Here is a 25,322-nt window from a genome sequence, read left to right on the forward strand (position 1 = left end):
GTGACGAGTACAGATTGTGCTCTCCTGTTCAGTGGGATAAATTATTTATTCAAAGTGCTTGAGCAGCTCTGGCGCATCAAGGAGCTAAAGAACTGTTGAGAAGGTCTCGTTAAAAAAAAAAAAAGCACAACACTTGAGAAAAATCAGAAACATAATAAAGAATGTCTCTTAAGTTTCTGCTACCTATAGTTAAGGGTTTGGTGTTTGACACTCTTGGTGAAGATAAATAAATGTTTCCTGTTTGCACTGTAGTAGTGCATCCCTTGCAATTCCATTAGACAATGAGCAGGAATGTTCTGTACTTTCCAATTCCAATGTGACTGAGTTGTGCTAACTACATAGAGACAATATCAAATACAGTATTTGCTGATTAGTACTTAGAGCTGCCTTTCTTCCATACAGAGCTCCTTTAGCTCGTGTGGTGTTGGCATAAATTGTGTAGTGAAATGGAGGGGCAGATCCCACCATGGGCATTGGGAATGTCAGGACGAAAGCTGAGTTTTTAAAGTACATGATAAAATAAGACACTTAGAGGTTAAGGCAATATCTTGTTAAAACAGGATAGATTTTTTTTTTTTTTTTTTTTTAGCAAGTAAACATTTCAGGGGGGAAAAAGCACCCTTATTTAGCTCTAAAACAACATAATAATTATTTCTTGGCTGTAGGGAAAAGAATAGAGAAACAGGTAATCATGGAAAAGAGAAGCAGAAGGCAGATTTAAAAAATTTCCCAAACTACCTGGAATCCTCCACATTTGCCTGTGTCCTTGGGCCCATTTGCTACTCTGGCACCTTTAGACTGGTGGCTGTGGCTTTTCCTGATGGCCTTGTGCTGTCTACTCCTTCCCTTCAGGATCCAAGGTGTTACTGTGATGTTTTGCAAGGAGAGGAGTTACTTAACTGGCTGCATGTTTTTTCTGCTAAAATTCTGCTGATGCACATCTGAAATGAGCAGTTTTTAGAGCTGCACTGAATCACTTGGAGCCATAAAATATTTCTGAACTATCAAAAAAAAAAAGGCAAAAAGAGTAAAAAAAAGCAACCCAGGGAATGTCTTAAGTATGATGTTAGAAATAGACTATAAATCACTACTAGTAGAATGTAAAAACACTGGGCATTTAAAAATTTATGTGACTGAAAAATATTAAAGTTCATAACCCAGTACCCTACTGTGCTTTCAACCAGTACTGTTGAAAGCTCAATATAGGTGAGCACTTCTATTTCTATTTTAAAAAATATTATTATCTAAGACTGTCTTTTTCAAACTGCCTGATGAAGAAAAAAAACTTCCTTTGGCATAACAATCTCCTTCACACATACAGATAAGTTATCTAAATTCTTTATTCAGGTATATTTGATAAACTGCTCATGTTGTTGTTTTATAACAACTAATTACTCCTGTAACATTAAGGTTATATGAATTCTTTTTACCGTGAGACAGTTTCCATGAGAATAAATTGTCCAGACAAACATATCCACCATAGTTTATTTTTTAGGGAGTACTGTAGACATCCCATACCACCTGAGACCTTTATTAAAGAAGCCACATTTAAGTACATACAAAAGATCTCCAGTATAAGTCTTGTTCAAGGGGTTTTTTTTGTCCCCCCTCTGTCAGATATCTGATGTGGAAGAATGATAATGGTTTCAATAAATAAAACAGTAAATTATGATACAATGAAGGTACCTAAGAAAGTTACTCATTGCTGTAAATATATATAGATATATATAGATATAAACAACAGCATCTTTGTACCCTTCTTTGGGCATTTGAATGACAGTGGGATAATCCTTTGAGTTTTTACTCCCTTGTAAACAGAACTGTTTCTTCTGTTTGTAAACAGATATTTTTAAAAACAGCATGCAACTATTGAATGGAAATAAGCTAATCTACATGAGGAAGAACTACAGTGCCAGCATTTTATTTTAGGCATTAGGCTAGCAGACATCCTCCATCCAGACATAAAAACATTTTCATTATATATTGATCCGAATTCCATGCAAATAGTTAACCTAGTGCATGCCATTAATAGCATATTCCTAACTGCTTCTTTATTATAGGTGAAAAATGAACTGTAATATGGATTTGTAGAATTTTTTCAAGTAAATAAGATACCATGTTCTTCTGCAAGAATATTTGTTGCCAAAGACGTAATTATTAAAAAGCAAGGTTTCATATGTTAGAGATAGAGAAAATATGAGTATTTACAATCACTTATGTTTAAAAGCACTGCTAAGTTCTGTGTGTTTCATTTTATACTTCCATCAAGAACTGTACATTCTTTCCTTTAAACTTCTGCTTCTAGACATTTTACTGTGGCCTCAGGCTTAGTTTTACACTCTTCTACCTTATTTCCATTATTCTGTGTTTCCTTCTCAGGTGTTTGGTCATTTGATTTTGTCTCTTTGAGAGCAGTAGTTACAACTGTTTCTTTTTGCTTATTCTTGTTTAAAAATGGAAAGGTTTTCTTGTACCTATAAAAAGAAAAAAAAAAGATAGTAAAGCAGAAATCCTGACATAGTTTGGTAGTATCATTCAAACAGCTGGAATTAAATTACTCTGCCATACTCAAGCAGAAGTCTCTCAGAAGATAGTGGCATGCTAGATCATTGTGCTTTTTCCAGCAGTGTGCTTTCTAAAGAAATATTTTGGTATTTTTAAAAAAAACAGACAATGTGTATTCAGGATTTGTGGTACAGAATGATAAAACTGGGCTGGGGTGTGAGAACTGCACACTTTTCAGTAGCATTTAATGATGCACTGTATTGAAGGTCTTTAAGTTTGACAATTGAGTTCAATTATTTTTTTCTGAGCAAAATCAGAGTACAATAATAAAAGCTTTCACTTTGAGTGTGACATAGGAAAAAAAAAAGAAGGATAAAAATGCATAAACAGGTTTATATATGAACAGATGCACATTTCAGTGTTGCTATTTGGACACACTTGGAAATGTTTCACACTAGGCATGGTTGACCAATTTAAAATGGGCAATTTTTTTGTGTGTTCCTTTTCTAAAGCAGGGAGTGGCAGCAGTAACAACAAACTTATCTGCATAAAAACAGGGTTTAAGATTTTTAAAATTTGTGCAACACTATTATGTCGTCACCATTACTTCTCTGCCCTTTATTATACATTTTAAATATTCAGTGATTGCAGTCTAGAAGTTAATTCAGTCTAAGAGAGGAGGAAAAAAAAAAGGCAACTTACTTTTTAATATAACAGACTGCTAGAACAACTGAAATAATGAAGAAGATGATTGCCAGTACAAGAAGTGCAGTGGGGATACCTGGAGATAAAAGTGATATAAGCACAGGGTTTTATTTATGTACTTAAAGCTGATGTTCTGAAGGCTTAAGAGCAAACATTTCTTTGCCTAGTATAAGAGTACATACACATGAACTGAAGAATAGAATATTAGGGAGATCAAAAGGTGAGTACTCCTCATCATTTCTTTCAGGATAGACTAAACTGGTATTTAGGCCATCCTTGACAGATATTTCTCTAATGTGTCATTGAAGGGTTTTTACAACCTGCTTAGAGAACACATTCTTGTGATTAACTATCCTGACAGTTAGCATGTTTTTTTCTCATGTTTAATCTGTTTCTCCACTGCTGTGTGTTAGGATTGCTTACTCACACCTCATATCTGGAGACCAATTCTCCTTAAAACTTTCTTGGCTTCTTTTGGTTTTAAAAACCTGGTGAGTTTTCCATTACACTGAGAGTGTTTGCCAAGATGTTTTCAGAAATTTATTTACTCCAAATCACATTAATCAGAATGAACTTGCACTTTTTCATATTAAAATTTATCATAAAGTATAAAATCAGATCATAGTTCTTAAAAACTATTTTTAAATCCTCTGCCCTACAAACTTTGTTCAGCAAAACCATAACACTCCTATTCTGCCTCCAGGTTCAGCTACATCAAAAAGGGATGGTGGAGCAGCAAACAAAAACAGCAGTGAACAGTTTGACTACTGACTTCTACATAATTAGCTCCTTTCATTAAATAAATGCCACATCAGGCCTTTACCTCCAAAAACAGCAGCATCATTCTTGAAGGCCAGGTGGGGAGTGTGCCTGGGGGACTCGGTGAGCAAGGGCTGCTCTGGCTCTGCTGTGCTGGGCCCCTCTGTTGGTAAAATGGTTTCAGTCACGCAGATGACACGAAATCTCTTTTTTGGGAATTGTTCTGACTCAGTCCCAGTCACAGTGGGCACTGCTGTGATGGTCTCAGCCAGGTCTGAGGCTGAATGTGCAGTGAAGTCCCTTGATGCAGTTGATGAAGGAAATGTGGTGGTTGGGTCTGGCTGACATGAATTAATCTGGACATCTGCAGCAGGGAAAAGAAATACATGCAAGTTGTGTTGGATGCCAGTTTTGTACTTACTGAACATTAATTTCTTGAAATTGTTCCTCAGTCTTTCCCTTCTGGAAATTCTTATTTTTTTATTCACAAAAGCTTTACCCAAACCAGGCATTCCTATTTCAAATATGTGGTTAAAACCGAGATTATACAGCTTTTATCATTACTCACATTGTTGTACTCCTTTGAGCAAGTGTGGTACTCATTTTATGATTCCATACCAATGACTATATTCCTCATGAAAACTACTTAGAGTAATACTGCAGATAAAACCCAACAGGATAACCTCCCATAGAGCATATTCAATATTCAAAAATATTTCAATTATTTTATATATATGTTCAAAATATATGCATGTACTGTTGATACTGGAAAAATTATTTTGATTTCCTGAAAAAAAAAAAAGTAGCCCATAAAAGTTTCAAATAAATTAGGCAACAGTGTGAGATAATAAAGAGATTTGATTCTAAGTGGGGAGGAGAGGATAGGAAATAAAAAACTTCAGGTTTGAAGAAAAATAAGTGATTTCCAGAAATTAAGTCATTTTATGGAAGTGGATGTTGTCTGTATAAAAATGTAGGTGCAAGTGAAATTTTATATGGAACTGGAAAAGCTGAGTTCTGAATCAGAATCCTGTGAAAATGTGAACATTCTGCTTTGCTAGTGAAATCCTGTGTTCTGTAAAGTTATAAAAATTTCACTAAAGCAGCAAGCAGGTTACAACATAACTGCCAGGGAAACGATGTAGGCAGGGTTTTCCAAGTGCATCCCCACGGGAAGTCTGATGACGCAGTCACCTTTACAGAATAAAATGACAAAGGGCAGGGACTTGACACTTTTTCCACTATGAGAAATGAAATTATTTTTCAAGAGTTTTGGCAAGTTTTTTTGGCACGAGAAAGTTGACACAATGAGCTTCTGACAAATATTTTTGAATGAAATGGAAAGAAATGCCCAGAACAGGCAACAGTTTAGAAATGAAGATAAAGGACTGCAGAATCATCCCAATGTGAAATATACTTTAATTGGGTTTCTAACCATTGAGCAATAGTCTAACAGTATATATGTATTTATTTTCTTTCAATTAAAGCAAAACAAATCAAATAATTGGGAGTTATTTGCTGCCTTTAGCATTACCCAATCTACCCAACACTTTTGATGCAGAATAACACAGATTTAACAGTGAAACACCATTTTGCATAGGCCTTCCTTCTCTCTCCAGCTTTATCCTCAGTCTCTGGCAGCTCCAATGTTCTCAGGCACCTGGCAGGGTCTCAGGTCTTTGCATCTTTGCATGGGCACATCCTGCATCTCCATCTTTCTCCTGCTTTCCAACCCTTGTTCACACATCATTCCTGAAAACTGTCAGGATTTTGGACATATTCTCTTGTTATCTAAAACTCATTGTCAAGGTCTAGGAAATGATTATAAATAATGAAATGATCCTTTATTTGGTCTAATTATTGGGATATTTGTTATGTAATAACCATGGATATGGGACACAAGTAGGCACACAACATCTCTGGTTATTTATTTTTACTTGGTACCACAGAAGCCATTAAGAAACAACATTGATCCTTTGTGCTGAGATCTAACTTAAGTCAAAGCCCAGGTCCTACTGTTGGATCTTCAATCTGTAAATATCCAGTGAGGGGAAGGGCAGGTGTTTTCACACCTAGGATGATGCACATTAAAAAGAGCTGTTGGATTTTACTGATTATAGTTTTATGGTCTCTCGGCAGTTCTGACTTATAATTTAATTTGGCTTAATGGATACACTTTCCTTATAAAAAACTCCCCAAAACCAGTTTTCCTGAAGTACTCCACTCTTGGCCTTTTTGCAAGAACAGACACACCACACACAGACATCCTGCTTAAAGATTCAATCACTCTCTTTTAAATTATCATGCCTAAATAATCAAAACATATTAAGAGTATTGTGTCAACATTATGGAATGGTAAAAGCAACTCTTCCTCAAGAGCTTTCATGGCAGCACCAAATTATTAATTGGGATTAACTGAATTCACCTTTAACTCTTGGAAGTTAAGAATAGCTTGACAGTGTTTAAGACTGGGGGGAAAGGGCCAACAAATTATAGGAAATTATTCACTTTTATGATTTTTTAATGCAGATTAAAAAAAACAACAACAACAACAAAAACTAATATAAGCCAAAACACACAGAAAATGGAGTTGTCATGCTTACATACCTGAGGAATTGAAGCAGTAGAGATGAAATTTTTTCTCCCTGCCAGCATTCCATTGTACTATTCCAGTTTTTCCCTGACCACATTTCTGGTTGGATATTATCCGAGGAATAACAGCAAATCCATCTTTCACCCATCCATAGCTACAATAAAAAGCATCAGTGCTTTTAGTATGAGATTTATCACCAGCCTCAGCTCTGTGTGAAAGTGTTCACTCAAGGCAGTGAGCCACTAAGTGATGGCACATACTTGCATGTTTCAAAGCCATGTTTCAGAGCCTCTTCAACTTGTTTTTTACTTGCCAGCTGTAGATTTAATTGATTACATCCATTGCTTGCTTCTGAGAAATTCGCTTTCTGATCAAGATAAATTCCTATACCCTTAATCCTGCAAGGTGAATTAATGGAACCTGTAATTAAGCCATAAAATAGTCAAGGTTAGTATTTGAATATTAACATTTATTCCTCTTGAAGAATTTAAGATCAAATGAATTGAACATTTTTTAAAGTTTCTAGCTTGAGGATAGCAGAAAAGTAATTTCTAGCATAAAAGGATATTTTAAAAAAAGAACGTATTTTTTAAACACAATAATCTGGGATATCAAGAGGTTTGACTGTCATTAGATTAAATGCAAGTACAACCTTTTTCTTTCTTTTCTTTTTTAAAATAAATTACAGCTACCTGTTGCACCAAGGCATTGATTCTGTTACTAAACCCATTTTATCAAGACAGTAAAGTATATAAGATCAAAGGAGTTACACATAATTTTTCAAGGAATTGATATACCGATAAGAAAATAAAAATATTTATCATTTCTGATGTTCCTTATTCCCCCTAAACTCTTTTTTTCTTTTTTTTTTTCCTAGCCTGGCCTCATGCTTCCATCCCCTAGCCATTGTCAAGTGTTCCATTTACTGTGTTTGGCAGGGAGCAGGAAAAGAGGAGATAGGCCAGATGAATTTAACATTTTTCCAGGCAGTTCATGCAGCTTTTTAAATATCCACAGCTGGCACACTCTTTGTGACACCTGCACCAGCAAGTGCATAGCTCAGGTTACACCTGCTCTTCTTTCTCATCTGTGTTCAGGGCATAGGACAAAATTCAGGATTTGGCACAAATAAGGAGAAAGGGTATTACTGTTTTGCCTCCATATTTTACTGGGACCATTTACCGGAAAAACAAGATTATTTTGGAGTTACATACAGTAATTGCCCTGTCAAATGAAACATTTCAGCCTTTCATTGCAGACATGTCAGATAACCATCAGCCACAGGTGTCACTTCCCTGCTCAATCAGTTTGTCAGACTGTATTCATTAGGTGTGTACACTAATGAATATTTCATAAAATCTGTGCTAATCTGTGTTTATCTGAGTCCATAAAGTCTCAAGGCAGGATGAAGTGATGCCTCCAAATCCACCCCATGACTTCTCAACAAGACAAGTTAAACTGAATGTTATGAATTCAAAGACAGAACTGGCAGCCAAGCCACTCTTGAGATGAGAAGGGGATAAAAAGTGACTGAACTTATGTGGGGTGCTAAGAAACCAGACAGGCTTTTAGCTCCTGCTCCACTGGATGTGGTGGGGCTGGAAATGGCTTTTGGAAAATGATGCATCTGTGCACATTTTGGAAATTGGCATCTGTGCTGTCCTTACATTTATTTTAGATATTTGGAAGTGGGATCTTTGAATCAGGTGGCTTTATCTCAGCAGAGAGGCAAAGCCACTGAACCCTTGAGCAGACACAGTGGCTGCATCCAGCGCTGGCCTGAGCACAAGCCAAGCCCAGACTTTGCAGGGGGAGGCAGAGGAGCTCTGTTGCTCAATCAAGGTGTGTGTGCTGTAAGCAAGGACTTCAAGTCTACCTTATTTAGGCTATTATTTCCCTATCTTCAGGTTTGAGTCAATACAACTTTTAGAAAATGTAATGTTGAGAAAAGAAGCTTCTCAATGACCAACTTGACAAATTTCAAATAAAGCTGAGCAGCTGACTGAAAGTTTCCCATTTACCAGTTTTTGCTGCACTATATTCTTGAAGCCCTGTGGTTTCCTCTGCCAGAAACACATTTACACACATTCATTCCCCACATTTTTCGTCGTAAATGCAGCTACTTTTTCAAGACTTTAAAAAGCAGAACTTTACATACCTGTTACAAAGTAATTTTGAGCCAGGAATGTCATAACCCAGATGAAAGACACTGCTGAGGTAACTCCAAGATAATTTGCCATTGCCACCAGGTTGGAAAGCTCAGAAAAGCAGGAAATTCAAGGTAGTTTGTCTCCTGTGCTAAGGAAAGTTAAGGTCTGGGATGCTGTCAGATGATGAGATGACTTCTGGAAAGCAGCTGCAGCTGTCCCTGCAGCGCTGCATAGCAGGAGTGTCAGAGCCACGGCGCTGATTGTCCCGCTGCAGGGCGAGGTCAGGACCCACCGGAAATCCCTAATCACCCTTTCCACCCTTTCATCTACGGGTTCCTGGAAAATTTCACTACTGCTGATTCACAAAGCACGGCTGAGGAAAGGAGATAAGGCTGTTAGATTGCTAAGTCAGTAAACACTTCGAAAGAAATTTTTCTTTTGCTATTTTTTCCTGTTTTACTGATGAACAGATCATTATTCGTGTTGTCTATTTATCTGGTAAATAAAACACATCTTCTGTTGTATCACAAGGTTTTTTCTTTTTTATTGGAACTGGAAGAGCATCCATTCCCCATTGTCCTGATGGAGTCTTGATGGAATAGTTTTACTTTTTTTTTTTCTTTTGAGTTCAAATGCAAAAGTAATTCCCATAATACAGAGGTAATATAAAACCTAATTCTGAAGAGATTTGGAGATTCACTACTGTAAATGGGATTCCTTGTGAGATTATAGGTACAGAGATAGCAGCCAGTGCCATCACTGCTGCCTTCTGTGACATTCCAACAGTGATTCCCATGGATTGATTCAAAACACAGATGATCCTCACAGCTACAACTTAGAAAACCTTTAGGAAGTTTTAGCAAAGATTTTTTATTTTTCCAATAAACACAGAGCAGGAATGGAGTTCAAGGGATGGCTAATTCCTTCAGTGTCAGTCATATCTTCTATATCTACATTATTCCTGACAGATGTTTGTCTAACCTGTTCTCAGAGATTTCCAGTGACAGATTCCTAACATGTCCTCTAATGTTCTTGTTCAGTGCCTCACTGCTCTTTACAGTTCAAAGGTATTCCCTGCTCTAACTCAGCCATTCCCTGCTATAAACCCATCACTTCTGGCCATGGACATAGTTTACTCCTTTATATTTTGCAACCATTTTACATTTTTAAAGAGTTATGCCTCTGCTCCCAGTTTTCTTTCAGCTAAGAAACCCCTGCTGCCTCACTCTCTGGCTCCATGCCAATGCCAAGACTAATTAATAAATTGCTTTACCTGCTTTACAATTTACAATGGTGTCAGTCTTTATTTTTGCAACAGTATGATTTTCAGCAAACTTTAAATGTGCAGTGTCTCCAGGCTGTTTTCATAATCCTGTAAACATAAGTGAAACAGTGTAAAGCTGCCTCTTTAAACTGTGGTTTGCATTTAGAAAGTCCCCAATTAATAAATGAGATGGCATTAACTTTTGATGGGGCACAGGCACATCTCCTGCAGCACATGTGTAACAGGGCTATTAGATGATGCTCTGTTCACTTTTCTTCACCCACAGGGTCTCAGGAGAATGCTGGGGGTCAGTGAAATCCTGTCTCCATTAGCAATGGTGAAATGAGAATTGGGTTGTGTTTGGGCTGTGGTTTGGAACTGAATTTGGTAAAACTCAATGAGATCTTTAGACAAAGTTCTAGCTCCAATTTCTTTTCCATTCCTTATTGTGCTGTGCTTACCTGCCCCTACAAAGCCATGGCAATGTCAGATTCTGTAATCAGACAGCTCTCACTTGAAGAAGGCTGCAAGAGGATTCACATTTATAAGGTAGAAGCAGAAACTAATTATTAATGATTCTGTAGCTCTCATGGACTATAGACTGTGGCTGTAAAATTCTTAGAACATTAAACAAATTTTTACCGTTGAAAATGCTTACCTTGAACTGCTAAGTATTTCCTGCCATGAAAACTAATGAATAGCTGGGTTTCTGACATTTTAAAATTGCATGCTAATTATCCTGCCAGGTATCAACATTTTGCACCTACTATTCTCACCGTGGCAAAGTTCCTTTAGTCAAACTCTTGATGTTTAGTAGGATTTTTAGCTGTAAAAATGAGATAAATATACCTTTGCAACACCAAACAAAAATATAAGTTCCTTCACAATGTCTTTCGGATTAGGAGAGGGAGAAAAGAATTTTAGAATGACGAAGCAAGACTGAAATAACTTTGTTTTCTGTTTCTTCCTTTTTGTAGTTCAGCTGTTCCAAAACTGCGTGGGAGATGATTTATCTGGACTGTAACAGTACAAAAGGTCTTTACCCTTTTGGTGTGTCTTCTTCATAATCACTATGGCAAAAATAGCAGACCTATACTGAATGATTAATTAGCCTTTGACCGAAATACTTATTGTAACCTATATGAAAAAAATCCCATCCTTTTATATCAGCATGTTTTAAAATACTGATGAGGGCTGCTAAACAGAAAACTTTGGATAAGGCAGAACACACTTAGCTGTTCTCTACAATAATTTCAAAAGGGAAACTTGAAACCTGAACAACAGTAGAGGAAACAAAAAAAAAGGTTCTTCATGTAGAAAATACAAATACCAGGGTCTTTTTCCTTTCCAGGTTGCTGATGTCCCAGAGTTTGTCTCCTGGCAGAGACCATCAGAGATTCAGAACGTGAGGACTGATCCTACCTGCTGCTCAGGTAAGTCTGCTCCCCACAGGACCCAGACTTCCCAGGCCTCCCAATCCACAGGGACACGAAGCAAATAAAGATCCCTGACCTTTTGCCCAGCATCCTCAGATTTCCCTTGTGGCTTCCCCTGTTCAGCCTCCTCCGTGACACGTGGCCCTCTGAAGCAGGAGTTAAACTCTTCCCAGGATATTTCAGCTTCCTCTCTCAGCTGGTTCCTAGGGCATGGCAGGGGTGATCCTGTTTCCAGACTCTCTCTCCATGGACACAGGAGTTTGCTTTCCTCTTCTGTGCCATCTTCCTGAAGAACTGGAAGGCTAAGAGCAACATCCTTGGAATGTGTAACAGGGTAGACAAGGCAGGATTTATTTCATGAGGACACGGCCACCAATATGCAGCCAGAGCATCCCAAATCTTGAAGGTAAAAACACTGAGGACTTTGAAACCATAATTTTATTTCAAAACTCAAGTATGTGATACTATACAGTACAATACCAGCACACTTGTGCAAAATCTTACAGTATTACAAATTTAAATATGATACACAAAAATAGTGCCCTTTTGAAATTCCTTTTGCTAGAAACATTTGTGCTGTGCAGGAGAAACCATAAATGTGTCTTATTAAAGCAGAAAAATAAATATTGCACCTCAAGAAAACTATTTCAGTGTTAATAGCATAAATAATAGGTCTGTTTCTTGTTATCTGATGTGATCTTTGAACACAGAAGAGGTTGTTTGGCTTTTTTCTTCCAGATAAAGCAAACTAATATCCAACAGATAAAATTATATTTAGAATAGTTTTTGAGCTTAATCTAGTTTCCTATTAAACAAAAGGTGTTTTAATTAAGTAACTGAAAAAATATAAGCATAGCTATTTAGTGTGCTGTTAGTCATTGTGGCTTGTTATTTTTAGTGGACAGTTTGCTCAAAGTAGTTATAAAAAGAACTTTTTTTTTTTTTAGTAAACTTTATCTTCATTTTTGCACCCCCATTAAAATCTCTTGCCTCTTTCAGTTCATTTGTGGCTAAATTACACTTGCCTCAGACATGCAAGTAGTTCAGTTCAAATCAGTACAACTTCTTATGGGAATTGTCCCTTTGCACTAATTCCATAAAAAGCCAGTGTGCTGAATTTTAAGAGAGGATGGAGACTTCGTTCACCCACTGACCAAAAAGATCTTTTCACATGCTTAGCACTAAGAAATTAGAGAGTCCTCTTGATATCAGTAACTTTCTATGTGTAATTAAAATAAGTTGTTGGACTTACAACAGTGCAGGCGTAAATTAAAAAAAAAAAGTTAATTCAATTACAGGCACTGTTAATTATTTTTCTTCAGTGCAGCCCAACATTTCCACGATCACATAAATATGTGCCATAATTTTTGGCATAGAGATATCTGAATATTTAGGACTTCAATCTTTATTGTCTTAAGAAGTTATCAATCTTGCTTGTGAAGGATATTAAGTTAAAGAAGCTGATTTTAATAAAGTATTCAAGAAAAAAATGACAAGTTTCTTCAAACACTGAAAGTACATGAAAGGTCACAGTAGTTCTTCACAGTCAGAAATTCTAACTGAACCAAACAGATTCCAAGCAATTTGCAAGAAACCTCCTCCTGTCTTATTCTTTCCCAATTGCAATTTTAGACCAAATCACACTTTCCCATTATCCTTTTGGAACTTCCTTAAGCACACTATTCCTCAATATATACTTTAAAATAATAAAACGCCTCCTGATTGCTCATAGGCTCCCTTCCCCACCCACCTCTCCCCCCCCAAAAAGGTGGTAGTGGTCTGATTTTTTATTTTATTTTATTTTTTTTCTTTCCCTATATAAATGTCTCCTAAGAAACACATGGCCAACAAAAATTCACCAGCAGGGTATTTGTTACTAGTATGTGAACTAAAATTCTGACTGAGTTAGAAACCTGTTTTCTTTAAGAGTTAGCTTAAGGTTCAGTGTTTCCACCAAGAGAAGACAGGACAATATTAACTACATCAGAACTGAAATTACAGTACTTCATACCACTCTTATCCTGTTGGAAAACAGACCCATTTCTCAATCAGAAAATGCCAGGAGAATGCAGGGCAGGAGTGCAATCGAGTGTCACACTGGCTTTGCTGCTGTGGCTGTAGCTATGGAAAGACAAACACGGTTCACCTTCACCCAGGAGTGATGCTCAGCAGGTGCACAGGGCACACCTCCAGTGGAACACATTTTGGTCTCAGCCCGAGGTGCTGGGTGTGGTACAGGTGATGGCTTCACCCTTTTCAAATTTCTTGTCCAAAAATTTCAGCTTTCACATTCTAGTGTAAGAACTCACAACTCCCACATAGGCAGAACTGGCAGAAAATCTGGGCAACAGATTATTCTATCCTGATGTGGCAGTTCAGCTTTGGAAGTGTACCAGATCAATTTTGGTTTTGGCATCAGATTCTGAGAATGGGCTACTGAAAACACACAGTGAGCTCTCCTAAGCCCTCCCTGCTGCCGTGGCCTGATCCATGTAGGCTCTGGCTGCTCTCAGAACTCTGCTCCTGCTGCACATCTCAAAGAATTCCTATTTCCAGCAGAGTCCACTTGGTGTGGTCATCTCTAAACAGAGGTTTGAAGAGCTTTTGTTTTCTTTCTCAATAAAGAATTGAAGATTCCCATGTCCAAGACTGCTGTGTTTTGGGCTAGGGTGGCACATGGACCCTTCCAGGCAGTTACCACTTTTGGCTGTGACCAGTACTGACTCTGAGTGGCATATGTAAATTTTTGGAAACTTTTTATACATCAGAAGTTCCCAGACTTATTGGATGATATCAGCTGTGCCACCTAGACCCCATTTTAGGTTCTGCTGAGTATCTCATTTGTTAAAGAGTGGTGGTCCCATTCTTAAAGTATATCATAAAACACATTTATGCATGTACTTAGCATTCCATTTAAATAATCATATAGATAACTCCTCTTATAAAATTACTTTAGCAGCAAGGCATTTGGTCTTAGAATATAATTATATTCTTCCATGGAAGTGTTTATATTTTTACCCAATAGTCATGAATAAGGAGATTAATTAGCCTCTTAAAACCCAAAGGACTTAAATGCAATTAGTGCTCCAAGGGTCAACAATAAATTCAGGAAATGCAAAGTAAAGCACTAACTGCAAATGTGGGTTTTCTGATGGTCTTCAAAATATCAATGTCCTGTGCAAATCATTCTTTTAAATGTCTTGCAGGTTGCTGATTACTGCCAAGACCTTACCATGATTCAATACTTCTTTATTTGTACAAGTCCTTTACAATAAGAGGACAGACAGGATTATTTATCAGCTCGGCATCTTGGCAAGGAACGCTCACCACGTATCCCAAACCTGGTGGTGTGGAGTAACTCACTTGCTTAGGGGATCATGTGGAACAGCCACAGGGATGACTAAAGCACAACCTTTAACAACGGTGCTCAATTGCACAGCCTTGCTCAGGGCCCCAAGGGAGCGCTCGCTCCTCTGTTATTCCGCGCGTTGCTCCTGCCGGAATCCCGAGTTCCACCAGGAATACTGATGGGCTGCAGAGCAGCTGGCCTTGCCTTCGGGTGCCTCTGACTTTTCATCACAGGAGTTGTAGGAATGGTAGATTCCCAACACCACAGCAAAAATCACTATTGCAGCCACGACAAGCCACACCACATTCCAGTGTTTGCACAGTTTGGGGTACAGGATATATAAATAATTCACGATGACTTCAAGTCTGCTGTAAAATGAAAAGAACACTATTATATATTAATCAACTGCAAATTGATTATTTATTTCTTAAGCTTTTCAATTTGGAAGGTGTCATAGGTGGTACACCATCTTTTTTCCCAATACAAACACCTTGTCAGAGGAGGATCAAACTGTAAACTTCTTTTATGAAGAGCTGTGCACTCAGATATTCCAACTCCGACCAATCTATTTGAGTAATATTTGTGAGACAGCTGGAGACTCTAAACTTGACTCCTATTTCTCCCACCTGTCAGCTGGCGAATCTCAGAGCTTGATATCATGCAAAATTCTGCCCTGTTCATACCTTGATTAACTAAATTAAATGTTGGAATATGTGATAAACATTTCTTTCCAAGAGTGTGATGCCAATGGGATGGCTGCTCTCTGCAGGTGACTGAGATCTCAAATCAACTGATGTTTATAGCTATAATGGTTATGAATGAATTAATTCTGGATTAGGTAAGGATCCCTGCCTTAACCTGGCATTGAACATTGCTTTGGCCAGGTTTCAATTCCTCTGTAATGTGCAGACAGAGACAAGGGGTGCAGATGGATGCAGTGTCACTCTAGTGACAGGAATGACCCAGGGCACTAATTCAGGTTCCTGAGTTACAATTATGAGGCAGCACATATTCACAGAGAGACACATTCTGCCATCTAAGGAACATTATGGAGCATTCTTTTACCTCCCAGCAGAACCAAACCCCATGGACATGAAGCATCTTGATGTCAACATACAGCTTTAAGTGAAATAGCAAAAATGTTGTGGTTTGCAACTACATTATCTTGGAACATTACTTTCTGTGAAAATACTGTTATTTCAATATACTTCCCCATGAGGAAAACACGCCAAAATGATAGTATAGAACACTTGCTTGGGTACCACAAGTATAAAAAAGTGGCCCCTCTTGTATGGACATATTACACCACTGTCTCACCTGCTTCTCAGATTTTTTATCTCATCTTCATTTTCACTTTCTTCATGTTCATCATGACTTTCTTTGGGTGTCTCTTCATCTTCTTCCTTCAGTTCCTGAAGTTCTTTGGTTTTCTTCAAGGCTTCCTGATATCTTTATCAGACAAAACATTTGTTTCTTAGTTAGGATGTTGCATAAGTATGATCTTATTTAATGAAAAATTAGTTTTATGTTTTGTTACATGTAATAAAACACAAGTAGGAGTGTTGAGGTACTTGAACAAGAGTAAAAATTAGCTGAAGACCATGAGTAAGGCACACAGACATCCATCCTTCCTAAACAGCAGATTATGTTAGAGCTGATACGAAATTTATCATTTTGACCAAAAAAAAAAAAAAAAAGAGGTTGTTCTCCACAGAGAATTTTTGTCTATTGTAAAGGAGTCATTAAACATTTCTCTATAACTTTCCATCATTTGGAATATCCTCTAGACTCCTCTTTTTTTTCCTGGAGAATAAATGCAATTCAATGCTAAAATCAGATAGCAGGCTGGATTCTGCAGGAGAGAATCAAAATTTGTTCCACTCTTCACATAATACAAAATTCTTTGCTTGACATTCAGAAACAGATCCCAAAGTTTTTTTATTGCCCTAAAACATGCTGTGTAAAACACTTTGTGACACCAAAAGCATAACTACTGTATTTTAAAATTAAATTTTAAATTTTTGTCCTCATCTGGTAGCACATATTTACAGATTTAGTTCACAAAAAATATTCCCACCCCTTGTTATAGGCTTCCTCTTCTATCTTGGCTTTAGTTTCAGGACTGATTTCTTCCAACCCACTCTGTGTCAGCACAGAAGTTGAGGTTTCAGAGTCAGGCTCTCCATTTGACTTCCCACTGCCAAGACAAAAGAAGCAGACAAATAGAAAATAACATCACAGAAATGTGTTGTATTTGGAATATGCTGCAATTTTGTGAGTCATGTTTTGTCTTTTTTAATGTACATCAGAGAAATGAAATGCCTTTCAAAGGAAAAAAAACTAAACAGCAAGAAAAATTTTAGTTTCAGGATATTGTGATTTAAGAACAGTAATTATTATGTTTCTAAGGTAAGAAAACTATAATTTTTATTCTTCTTTAAAAAAAAAAGAAAAGAGCCTTTATTTCCTAGCTCATCCATGACATTGATTTGCTATTCATGAAAACATTTCCCTCAACTTTCTAAAATCATCTTAGAAATTGTAACCTGCTCCATAAGAGGAACATAACAGAAGTAATGTCAAATACTAATTCAACAAAACATTGTTTTTATTTGCTTTTTAAGTATTCTCCTGTGCTGACTTTAAATGCTGAACTGATGCACAGGTTAAAAAAATAGACATACCTCACTTTTCTCACTAGAACTTTTCTCAAGTAAAAGTTTGGAGCATTTAGCTTGAAGATAAGCTGTTTTATATTGCTGCCTTCCTGCAGTGCTTTCCTGTCATTTATTTTATCTGGGACAGAGAGTTTAAGTGATTGAGACATAGCAGATCTATCAAAGTCAAGGTTTAATAAATTCAACAATGGATCATTCAATTTCAACTTCTGGAATCTCACCTTTTTTGCAGGCCTGATTTTCCTGGCACTAAAATAATTCAATCTGATTGACACCATCTATGGGCAGTGGATTTCCTCTCAAGTCATATTAACAGTAGATTTATTTTCACTAGGACTTTAAACAGACCATGAGTATAAACTTGAAGTGTTTAAACTGTGCTGCTCTAGGCAATGCTGCACTGCTGGCCCATGCACACACACACTTGTGCTCAAAGCTGAATTTCAATTTCTGCCTCTGTCACTTGGTAACACCATTTGTTTCCTTAGGTGTGAAATATTGATAAGGTTTTTTTGGTAGCTGTATTTTCTCACAGAATTTCTGTGCAGTTTCAAAAGATGGTCTAGATCTTGCAGAGTTCTTCTGAATAGCAGCAGCCAGTGCTGTAGCTCTCCATTTTTATTTTCTCAGTTGTTGCATACTTACATTCTTAGTAAAGCACAAGGTAAAACAAAGATGTAAGATGAATTTTGTCCTGCCTCAGCACTAATATAAAATACATGAAATTCAATATTCTGTAGTGATGTACACATTGAAAGTTTTTAATTTGCATGTTTAAAGCATTCTAACAAGTAGTAGTAGTATCACAGTATTTCAAAATATGAGTTTTTAATTATCACTTAATGTTAGCATTTAATAGGTACAGAGATGACCTAGACAAAACTCACTTTTCTAGAAGTGCTGGCAGAGCAGGAGTAGATTGTAGGTTACTCCTTCCATTACTGGGTGATTCAGACTGTAAGTAAAACACAGCAATAAATGTTACCTTCATTAATTAGTTAACATTCATGACTAAATAATTAAATACCAATAAAAATTCATTAATTCATTTCAAATGAGTGTTCAATAAAATGACAAAGGCAGTGTGCTGCTTAGGTTTCCTCCCCACACTCACAAGCAAAGTATCTTTAATGTGGTGCTCCCATTAAGCAGAGTAAACAATGCACTTGCACAGCAAAAATTTTTTCTGATATTTCCTTCTACCAGGTTTATTTTTCCCCAGAAAACGTTCTCCTCCATATATTGATCATTGAACAATAAAATTCTTCTATTGCTCCTTTCCTATTATCCTAACAACATTAATTTATTAGCTGAGTTTTCAATGGGAAATTTTAAACAAAAAGAATTCATAATAAACCACACTTGGTTCCCGAAACAACTGACTCTGAGTAGATAATAAATAAATTGCACAGATGCTTTTCTTACAAATAAAATACATAAATAGATTTAGCTTCTCAGCAAAACCCTCATTTAAATAACCCTATATTTTTAACAGAAAACTCTATAACTTTAAGTCCCATCTTAGCTCATCTCTGAATAGTGAGTATGTCTTGCAGTTTTTCTCCAAAGCATTTGTATGGATTCATATGTTCACATTAGGGTTTAATTTAATTTATTAAAATTTTAGAAACAAAACTTCGGTATAGAGACTGATGGCTCCACTGACCTCAGATCATCACAGAACCTCTAAATTGCTACCATGTATTTTTCTGTACATTTATTACATTTATGTCTGTTCAGTGGACTTTTGGCAATGAAGAACAGCAGTCCAGCTGTGTTCTGTGGTTTCTGGTTGAAATTTCTCTCCTACAGCTATTCCCAGTGTGTCTTTGCTGTGCCTATTTCAGACTGAAAGGCAAATTGCCTCACTACCCTCCATGCCTGTGAACCAGCAGCCTGCCCAATTCAGCTGCTCCCAAAGGGGTCATTCAGGGAGGTGGATTGTGATGTCCCTTACATAACAAAAATGACCTCTGTCCATCCCCTTCACTAGGATGGAGTCAAAACAAGTTAAACCAATGAAAAAGCTTCCATTTTACACTAACTATGGCTTGCCCCCATGCAAAAGTGGTTTAGACAAAAACTGGTAACTTTAAGATGTGGGTTTTACTTACCAGGGATGGCATTGAAGGTATAGGTGAAGCTGTTGGTGACTGGCCAGGAATGTTCAAGGAGTTAAATTTAGGAACAACTGCAACACTGACTCTCCTCCGAGGCATATTCTGGGAGAGACAACAATTATTTTTTCTACCATATAACAAAACAGAATGAAGAACAATTCTATGGGCTAATTTGTGTGGCAAAGATGTAGTCAGTGTTCCCTTTGGGAAAAGGAGAGTTGGGAGGAAAAGTAAAATAAAAGGTCATGATTTTCCCCAGAAATTCATCTTGTACTGCCTGGTATGGCAAGTGTTTAATGTGAAATGAGGAGTGGCACAGAGATGCTGCTCTTTTCCCTCCATACTGAAAGCCCAGCAGTGTAAATCACACAACAGAAATGTTCTGAGTTTATATTCAGCTCTTACCAGAGGCCTTTATCTTTGATTAAAGCAGATGCATAATGATGCAGGGGAAAGTGTCACAATGACTGGAAATAATGAAGTCACACATGAAACTCTCATCTTGCTATGTATCTATATACTGCACCCACTAAGATATATTAATTACATGGAAACCTATTAATTATAATTTACTGAAACCAAAACATCCATTTCTTCCACAAAAGAGCAGCCCCTTCTCCCTCACCCCTGAATTGTTGGATAGCATCATGCAACACTGCTTATATTTCCCAAAGACCATAAAAATTCTTCCTTATGCCAAACACATGCTGACTGTAACAATGTATTCTAGCTCAAGTACAGATTATGTAAAATTTTTCTGTCACTTGGTAAGTAGCCAAATGCTTCATCCTATAAAATCTATGTAAAATCTATGCTTCCAACTGAGTAAAAACATCAAAACACTTTTAGCAGCTAACAGATTTGTTTTAGTGCATATCCAAACACTTCTAAGATTGTGCTCTAGACAACTTTACAGGAAAGGAGTTAAACCCAGGTTTAGTAAAAGTTTACTTAGGAATCACTCCATGATTCTGGTTCTAGTCAAAACCAACCTTTATATTCATTAATGACAGTTTTATTTAATGTGCTCCTGAAAAACTGGGAGGTCTGCAGCCAGGGTAGGCATTCTAGTGTTTGGGTTCTTTTTCTCCTCCTCTTTATTATTTGGACTTGTCCCTGTTAAATTTAGTCTTTTTTTTCAGACCTTTACTTCAGCCTATGGGGTCCTCATTCTGAAATCCCATCTTGCCCTCAGCATGCTCTGTGCTGTAATTCTTCATATCCAACACTCAGAGGCAGCAAGAATAAACTAAACCTAAAGAACTACAGCCCAATCAAATAAAAATATAAAAATAAACAGTAGACTGAGTATAATGCACCTGATCACCAAATTTCATACTGGTCATACTGGGACTCATGCCTCCCAAATCACTGCTTGTTTTAGCAAGTTTTGTGATAGACTTGATCTCCAACACTTGGAAGTTTTGCAGAAATAAAACACTGGAGTTTCACATCAGGCACTATCATTATTGCACAAAGTCATACTAAATCATGTATCCAAAACTGCAAAGCACATGCACTAAATTGCATGGATGATATTGAGAATTTACTACCACTGTTTTGTGCTGGTAAATTCTCAATTCATAGCCTAAAGAGCTGGGTGTATACAGACAAAGGAATTTCATTACATAAAATGTTTATTTTCTTTATGTTGTAGAAATACCTTTCCAACAGTGAGAGACATGGATCTAGATGAACGAGGAACCCCATCTTCTGCACAGAAACAAAAACAAAGACATAGACTATATGAGTATCTCTAAATAATATTAATAGAGCCCTTGCTTATATTTCAAACTCAGATACAGTATATTTAGCCAGGGGCTGTAAGTGGCCATGTATTTATTGTCATACAGTATTGTCATACAGCTGTCTTCTCAGTTACACCTGCACAAGAAATTTGAAATAATTGCAAATAACCAAATCATTACTATTTTCACTGAATCAGGCAAAAAGGCCACTATTGGCCTCCATATACATGTTCTTGCAAAGGAAAATCCTCATATTTCAGTTTCTAGCAAAAGAAAGAAAAGGTTTCAAAAACAAAAAAGTGTTTCTAATAATGAAATTTTGCCATCATCTGGACCTAAAAGGTAGTTGCATTAAAATTGTGCAGGGTATATGGATTTGTAAGAGGCCACAAGAAAATGTGACTAAGTCTCATCATAATTTGGTGAGTGTTAGTGATTTCAAATTAGTGTATTATATCATTAAGTATGGTTATGAAACATTTTAACTTATTTCTGTAACTTAAAGATCTACTCCTGTAGATCAGAGCTTCATGAAAAGGTTTCACAATACTTTAAATTGTTAATAGCACCAAAATCTCTCTGAATTAGAGGCAAGACAAACCCTTAAATTTTTATTTTTGTTTACCAGATGCACCATAGCTTCTGCTAGAATTCTGATTGGCAAGTTTCTTGAACTCCATTAGCTCAGCATGATCCTTTTCATATGTCCTTTTCAGATTTTCCACATACTGCATCATGACTTCTGTTGCCTTTGACATACGCTTCTCCTAAGGAAGAAAAGAAGGAAATATCCAGGTAACCTCTACAGGTTTCCAACAAATCATTTGCCTCTATATGTATGCTCCATGTCAGGGCTAAATCTGGAGTTGTTGTTCTTAAGGAAATATTGATGCCTCCATGACTGAAAACTCCTAAGATAGTTGGAAGAAAATGCCAATTCATACACATTTCACGGAATATAATAATTTATTTTGTCATATAGTGATCCACCCTGCCTGTGTGCCTATCTGGTTACTCATGTGGTATACCACATTTGTTTTCAAACCCTCAAGGGTCTGAGTCACTGGTATCGATCTGGTTACTTCAGAGGGAACATTCTTAAATCTGGGAGTGTATTGATGTGTTCTCATTTATACTCACTCTGTTCTCATACTCTTTGTAATTGACTGAGCTATTGCCAAAGGCAGGTGACTGAATTAGATGAGTTTTTTGACCCAGAAAAATTTTCTTCTTTGTGCTGCACTGATTTGAAATTAGTATCTTGTGATGCAGCTGTAGCTCTGAATAAAATATATGCTCCTGTTGTACAGCTGTTAAATAGCTGAATGGGCAATCTTCGCCATAGGAATTCTATTTCCAGGCTGCAGTGGTGTGTTACCTGACACTGGAAAATCTGTCAAAATGGCAAACAAAACTCAGAAGGTGAACACAACCTCTAGCCCAGGCTGGAAAGGAGTGACCCTGTGGATCCAGGACACCGGGGAACTCCAGGATGTCTCACCTGGCGAACGGCTCCGACCATCTCGGCGCGGCTGGAGAGCCGGGCAGCCAAGCGCCGCAGCACCGCGATGTCCTCCAGCAGCTTCTGGTAGGCTTCCCTGTGCTCATAGTGGTGCCACAGGTGAGCTGAAGACTGAAGGAAAAACACAGCAGCTTGATCAGCATGTTTTTAGTTCAAATGGAGTGGCCAGAGCCCCAGGATGGGGTAGAAATGTCCAGGCAGGCGTTTCTTCACTGCGAACTGCAGGATCCCGGTCTGAGGAGTTGCAGAGCCTCGGCACATTTGCAGGATTTTCCCTTCTGAAATCTACAGTGAAACATGCCCCACTGCCTGTGGACTTTACAAATGCTAAGTTCATTTCAACTTAGCACTTAAAAATGATTGCTTAGGGATAAATGACATTTTAATTTTCTGGGCACAATGTAATAAGGAGGCCAAGTGTGTTCTTTCAGTTCATGATGCTTCACTTATTTGGAAAATAAGATGTTATGGTCTCAAGAATTGCAATGCTACTTTGATGATAAATTGCGACCAAAATTTGACTACAAGAACCAAAAAGCCATAAGGCAATATGTTTAAGAAAAATCATGCACAGAATTTCAGATTTTCCTTTTTTTCTTGACAACCGTAACCTTCTTATTTTCTCAAAAAACCCGGAAATTCATGTAGATCGACTTTCTCTTGAAATTAGGTTTCTGAATAACACATCAATTATCACAAGAGTGATTAAAAAATCAGAAACACTGGTAAAACTGTCACTGAGCCATAAAACATAAGCCTGTCCTACAGGAATGAAGATTACCTCTCCATGAGATTGGAACAAGTCTAGGTCTAGTAGGATAGAGATTTTACAGAAGCCATTACTGCTTTTAATTGCTTGTTAGTTTATTCCATTGTCCAGAACAAAAGCTTTCATAGGAAACATAGGATTTGTTATAAATCCTGTAAAAAAGCTTGTAAAAGCCAGACTGTAGCATGTGAACTGCTTAAAGGAAGAAAATCCTAATCACATCTGTCCCATGCTGGCATCATGATCCTTGGTGCCTAATTAAGGATTCTTGACAGAAATACATGGCAAATCTAACAGACTTATTTCAGGCTGAAATCCCTGAGGTTTAATAGGCTGTTTCTGCTTGCTCTTTACACAGGAAACAGAGGGAAGAGCAGCAAAATATTCTCAACATTTTTGTTTTACAGAAAAAATTAATTTGAAAATGGAGATTCGAAATTCCAGATGAAAAGATGTGAAGATCACAATCTTTCTTTAATTGTATTTTTTCTTACCTGATGATGTTTTTGATAAAGTAAAAGGGAGAATCATATGTTCTCCTCACTGTTCTCATAATGGCAGCACCTCCTTGCAATACTGAATACTGGGTCTAAAGCTATTTCATTTCTCACCCTGGTGTCTAACCAACCCTCCCTTTATGCACAGAGACATGCACAGCACTTAAGTTGACACATTTTAGCAATTTTTTGTCATTTCAGTTAGAAAACCCAGAGAAAGCTGGCAGGAAGGGCTCAAAACTACTGCTGCAAAGGAACACCAGTGACAGCTGGAATGAAAATGTACTTAGGCCAAAACCTGATCCTGAGATTACATCTATTCCTTAAGTATTCCTTGCTGTTTCCTTTCCAATGTCGTGCATTCTAATATCTGCAGGTAAGAGGCCTTTCAAGGTACAGATCTCAGGATTCAGGTTTCAAATCATTGGGATCTCTCATTCCTGGACACGTCCCGTTTGCTGCTGGGGAAGGTCTTGCCCAGGAGAGCATGGATCAGTGCTCACACTGCAGTTCTGAACGCTCTCAGCTATGTCACAGGCTCATTTCAAGAACTCAACAGCAAATTCCTGGTATTTATTCCTGAAATCTGCTGGACCCAGGGAAGCAGCCCCCAGGCATTTCCAGCAATGCTGGCCCTCTCTGGCAGAATATCCTCTCTCTCAGAGCAGTAGGCAGCTCATGGCAAGGACTTTGAGCAGCACAAAATCAAGTTTTGGGGCTGAAATTACAAGTCAAACCCATTTGCAATGCTTGTGCACTTTCATGTACACTATAGGAAAAGAATTCCCACTGCTTTCTTACCGTAATGGCTGCTTTAAAGTTTTCCAGTTCCTTCTCGGCATTCTCTTCTGTAAGATTTCTCTCTCTCTCTGCCTGCTGAATTCTCGATTCCAATGTATAACTATCATTTCTAAAGGCCAAGGAGAGTTGTACAAATACATTCTGTTCGGATTAAAAAAGGCATTTTCCAGTAAGTCTCACAGTAATATAATTTTCAATAACAACTTATGGATAAGGTATGTGTTTAACAAACTTTGCTGCTTAAATAAGTATTGAAACAGAAAATTCCAAGTATTTTTAAATTCGTTTTCTTTGAAAAATCACTGCTATTTACTTCCACTGAAATAGGAATAATAAATGTGTTGCTGCCTCTTTTCCTGGATGTTTTTCTGGGAGCTCTGTAGGGCAGACACATAATGAAGGAAGCAGCCTAGCAGAATGGATCTG

At 37.4% G+C, this 25,322-nt stretch overlaps 2 protein-coding genes across 8 annotated transcripts in view; both read right to left on the reverse strand.

Moving 5' to 3' along the window:
- Positions 1–1,322: 1,322 nt before the first annotated feature.
- Positions 1,323–9,115, reverse strand: LYVE1 (lymphatic vessel endothelial hyaluronan receptor 1). Its single transcript, XM_014876311.2, has 6 exons — positions 8,721–9,115; positions 6,823–6,982; positions 6,577–6,716; positions 4,034–4,333; positions 3,208–3,286; positions 1,323–2,474 (listed from the first exon to the last, which is right to left on the reverse strand). Exons 1-6 carry the CDS (start codon positions 8,800–8,802, stop codon positions 2,288–2,290), a joined length of 948 nt encoding a protein of 315 aa, XP_014731797.1. The 5' UTR covers positions 8,803–9,115; the 3' UTR covers positions 1,323–2,287.
- Positions 9,116–14,645: 5,530 nt separating this feature from the next.
- The window catches only part of IRAG1 (inositol 1,4,5-triphosphate receptor associated 1), a 70,196-nt gene continuing 59,519 nt past the window's right edge, over positions 14,646–25,322 (reverse strand). For 6 of the 7 annotated variants that reach the window (XM_088175616.1, XM_088175618.1, XM_014876305.2 and 3 more), the window contains 9 exons: positions 24,897–25,037; positions 22,809–22,940; positions 21,933–22,074; positions 21,223–21,272; positions 19,554–19,661; positions 18,327–18,394; positions 16,839–16,958; positions 16,079–16,210; positions 14,646–15,129 (listed from right to left, as the gene is read on the reverse strand). In XM_088175616.1, coding sequence (XP_088031742.1) covers positions 14,889–15,129; positions 16,079–16,210; positions 16,839–16,958; positions 18,327–18,394; positions 19,554–19,661; positions 21,223–21,272; positions 21,933–22,074; positions 22,809–22,940; positions 24,897–25,037 — 1,134 coding nt within the window. In that variant the 3' untranslated portion in view covers positions 14,646–14,888. The remainder of the gene's footprint in view (positions 15,130–16,078; positions 16,211–16,838; positions 16,959–18,326; positions 18,395–19,553; positions 19,662–21,222; positions 21,273–21,932; positions 22,075–22,808; positions 22,941–24,896; positions 25,038–25,322) is intronic. The other variant, XM_014876308.2, reaches the window with a different exon arrangement.

The sequence above is a fragment of the Sturnus vulgaris genome, chromosome 18 (genome assembly GCF_052056855.1).
Source record: "Sturnus vulgaris isolate bStuVul1 chromosome 18, bStuVul1.hap1, whole genome shotgun sequence".
In the NCBI taxonomy this organism is placed as follows: domain Eukaryota; kingdom Metazoa; phylum Chordata; class Aves; order Passeriformes; family Sturnidae; genus Sturnus; species Sturnus vulgaris.

Excerpts from the sequence above, each read along its gene's own strand:
- LYVE1 (XM_014876311.2), bottom strand. The coding sequence starts at position 8,802 with ATGGCAAATTATCTTGGAGTTACCTCAGCAGTGTCTTTCATCTGGGTT. Across the intron at positions 6,717-6,822 it reads CATGGCTTTGAAACATGCAA|CTATGGATGGGTGAAAGATG; the intron begins GTATGTGCCATC and ends TTTTTATTGTAG. Across the intron at positions 4,334-6,576 it reads CTACTGCTTCAATTCCTCAG|ATGTCCAGATTAATTCATGT; the intron begins GTATGTAAGCAT and ends TCCCTGCTGCAG.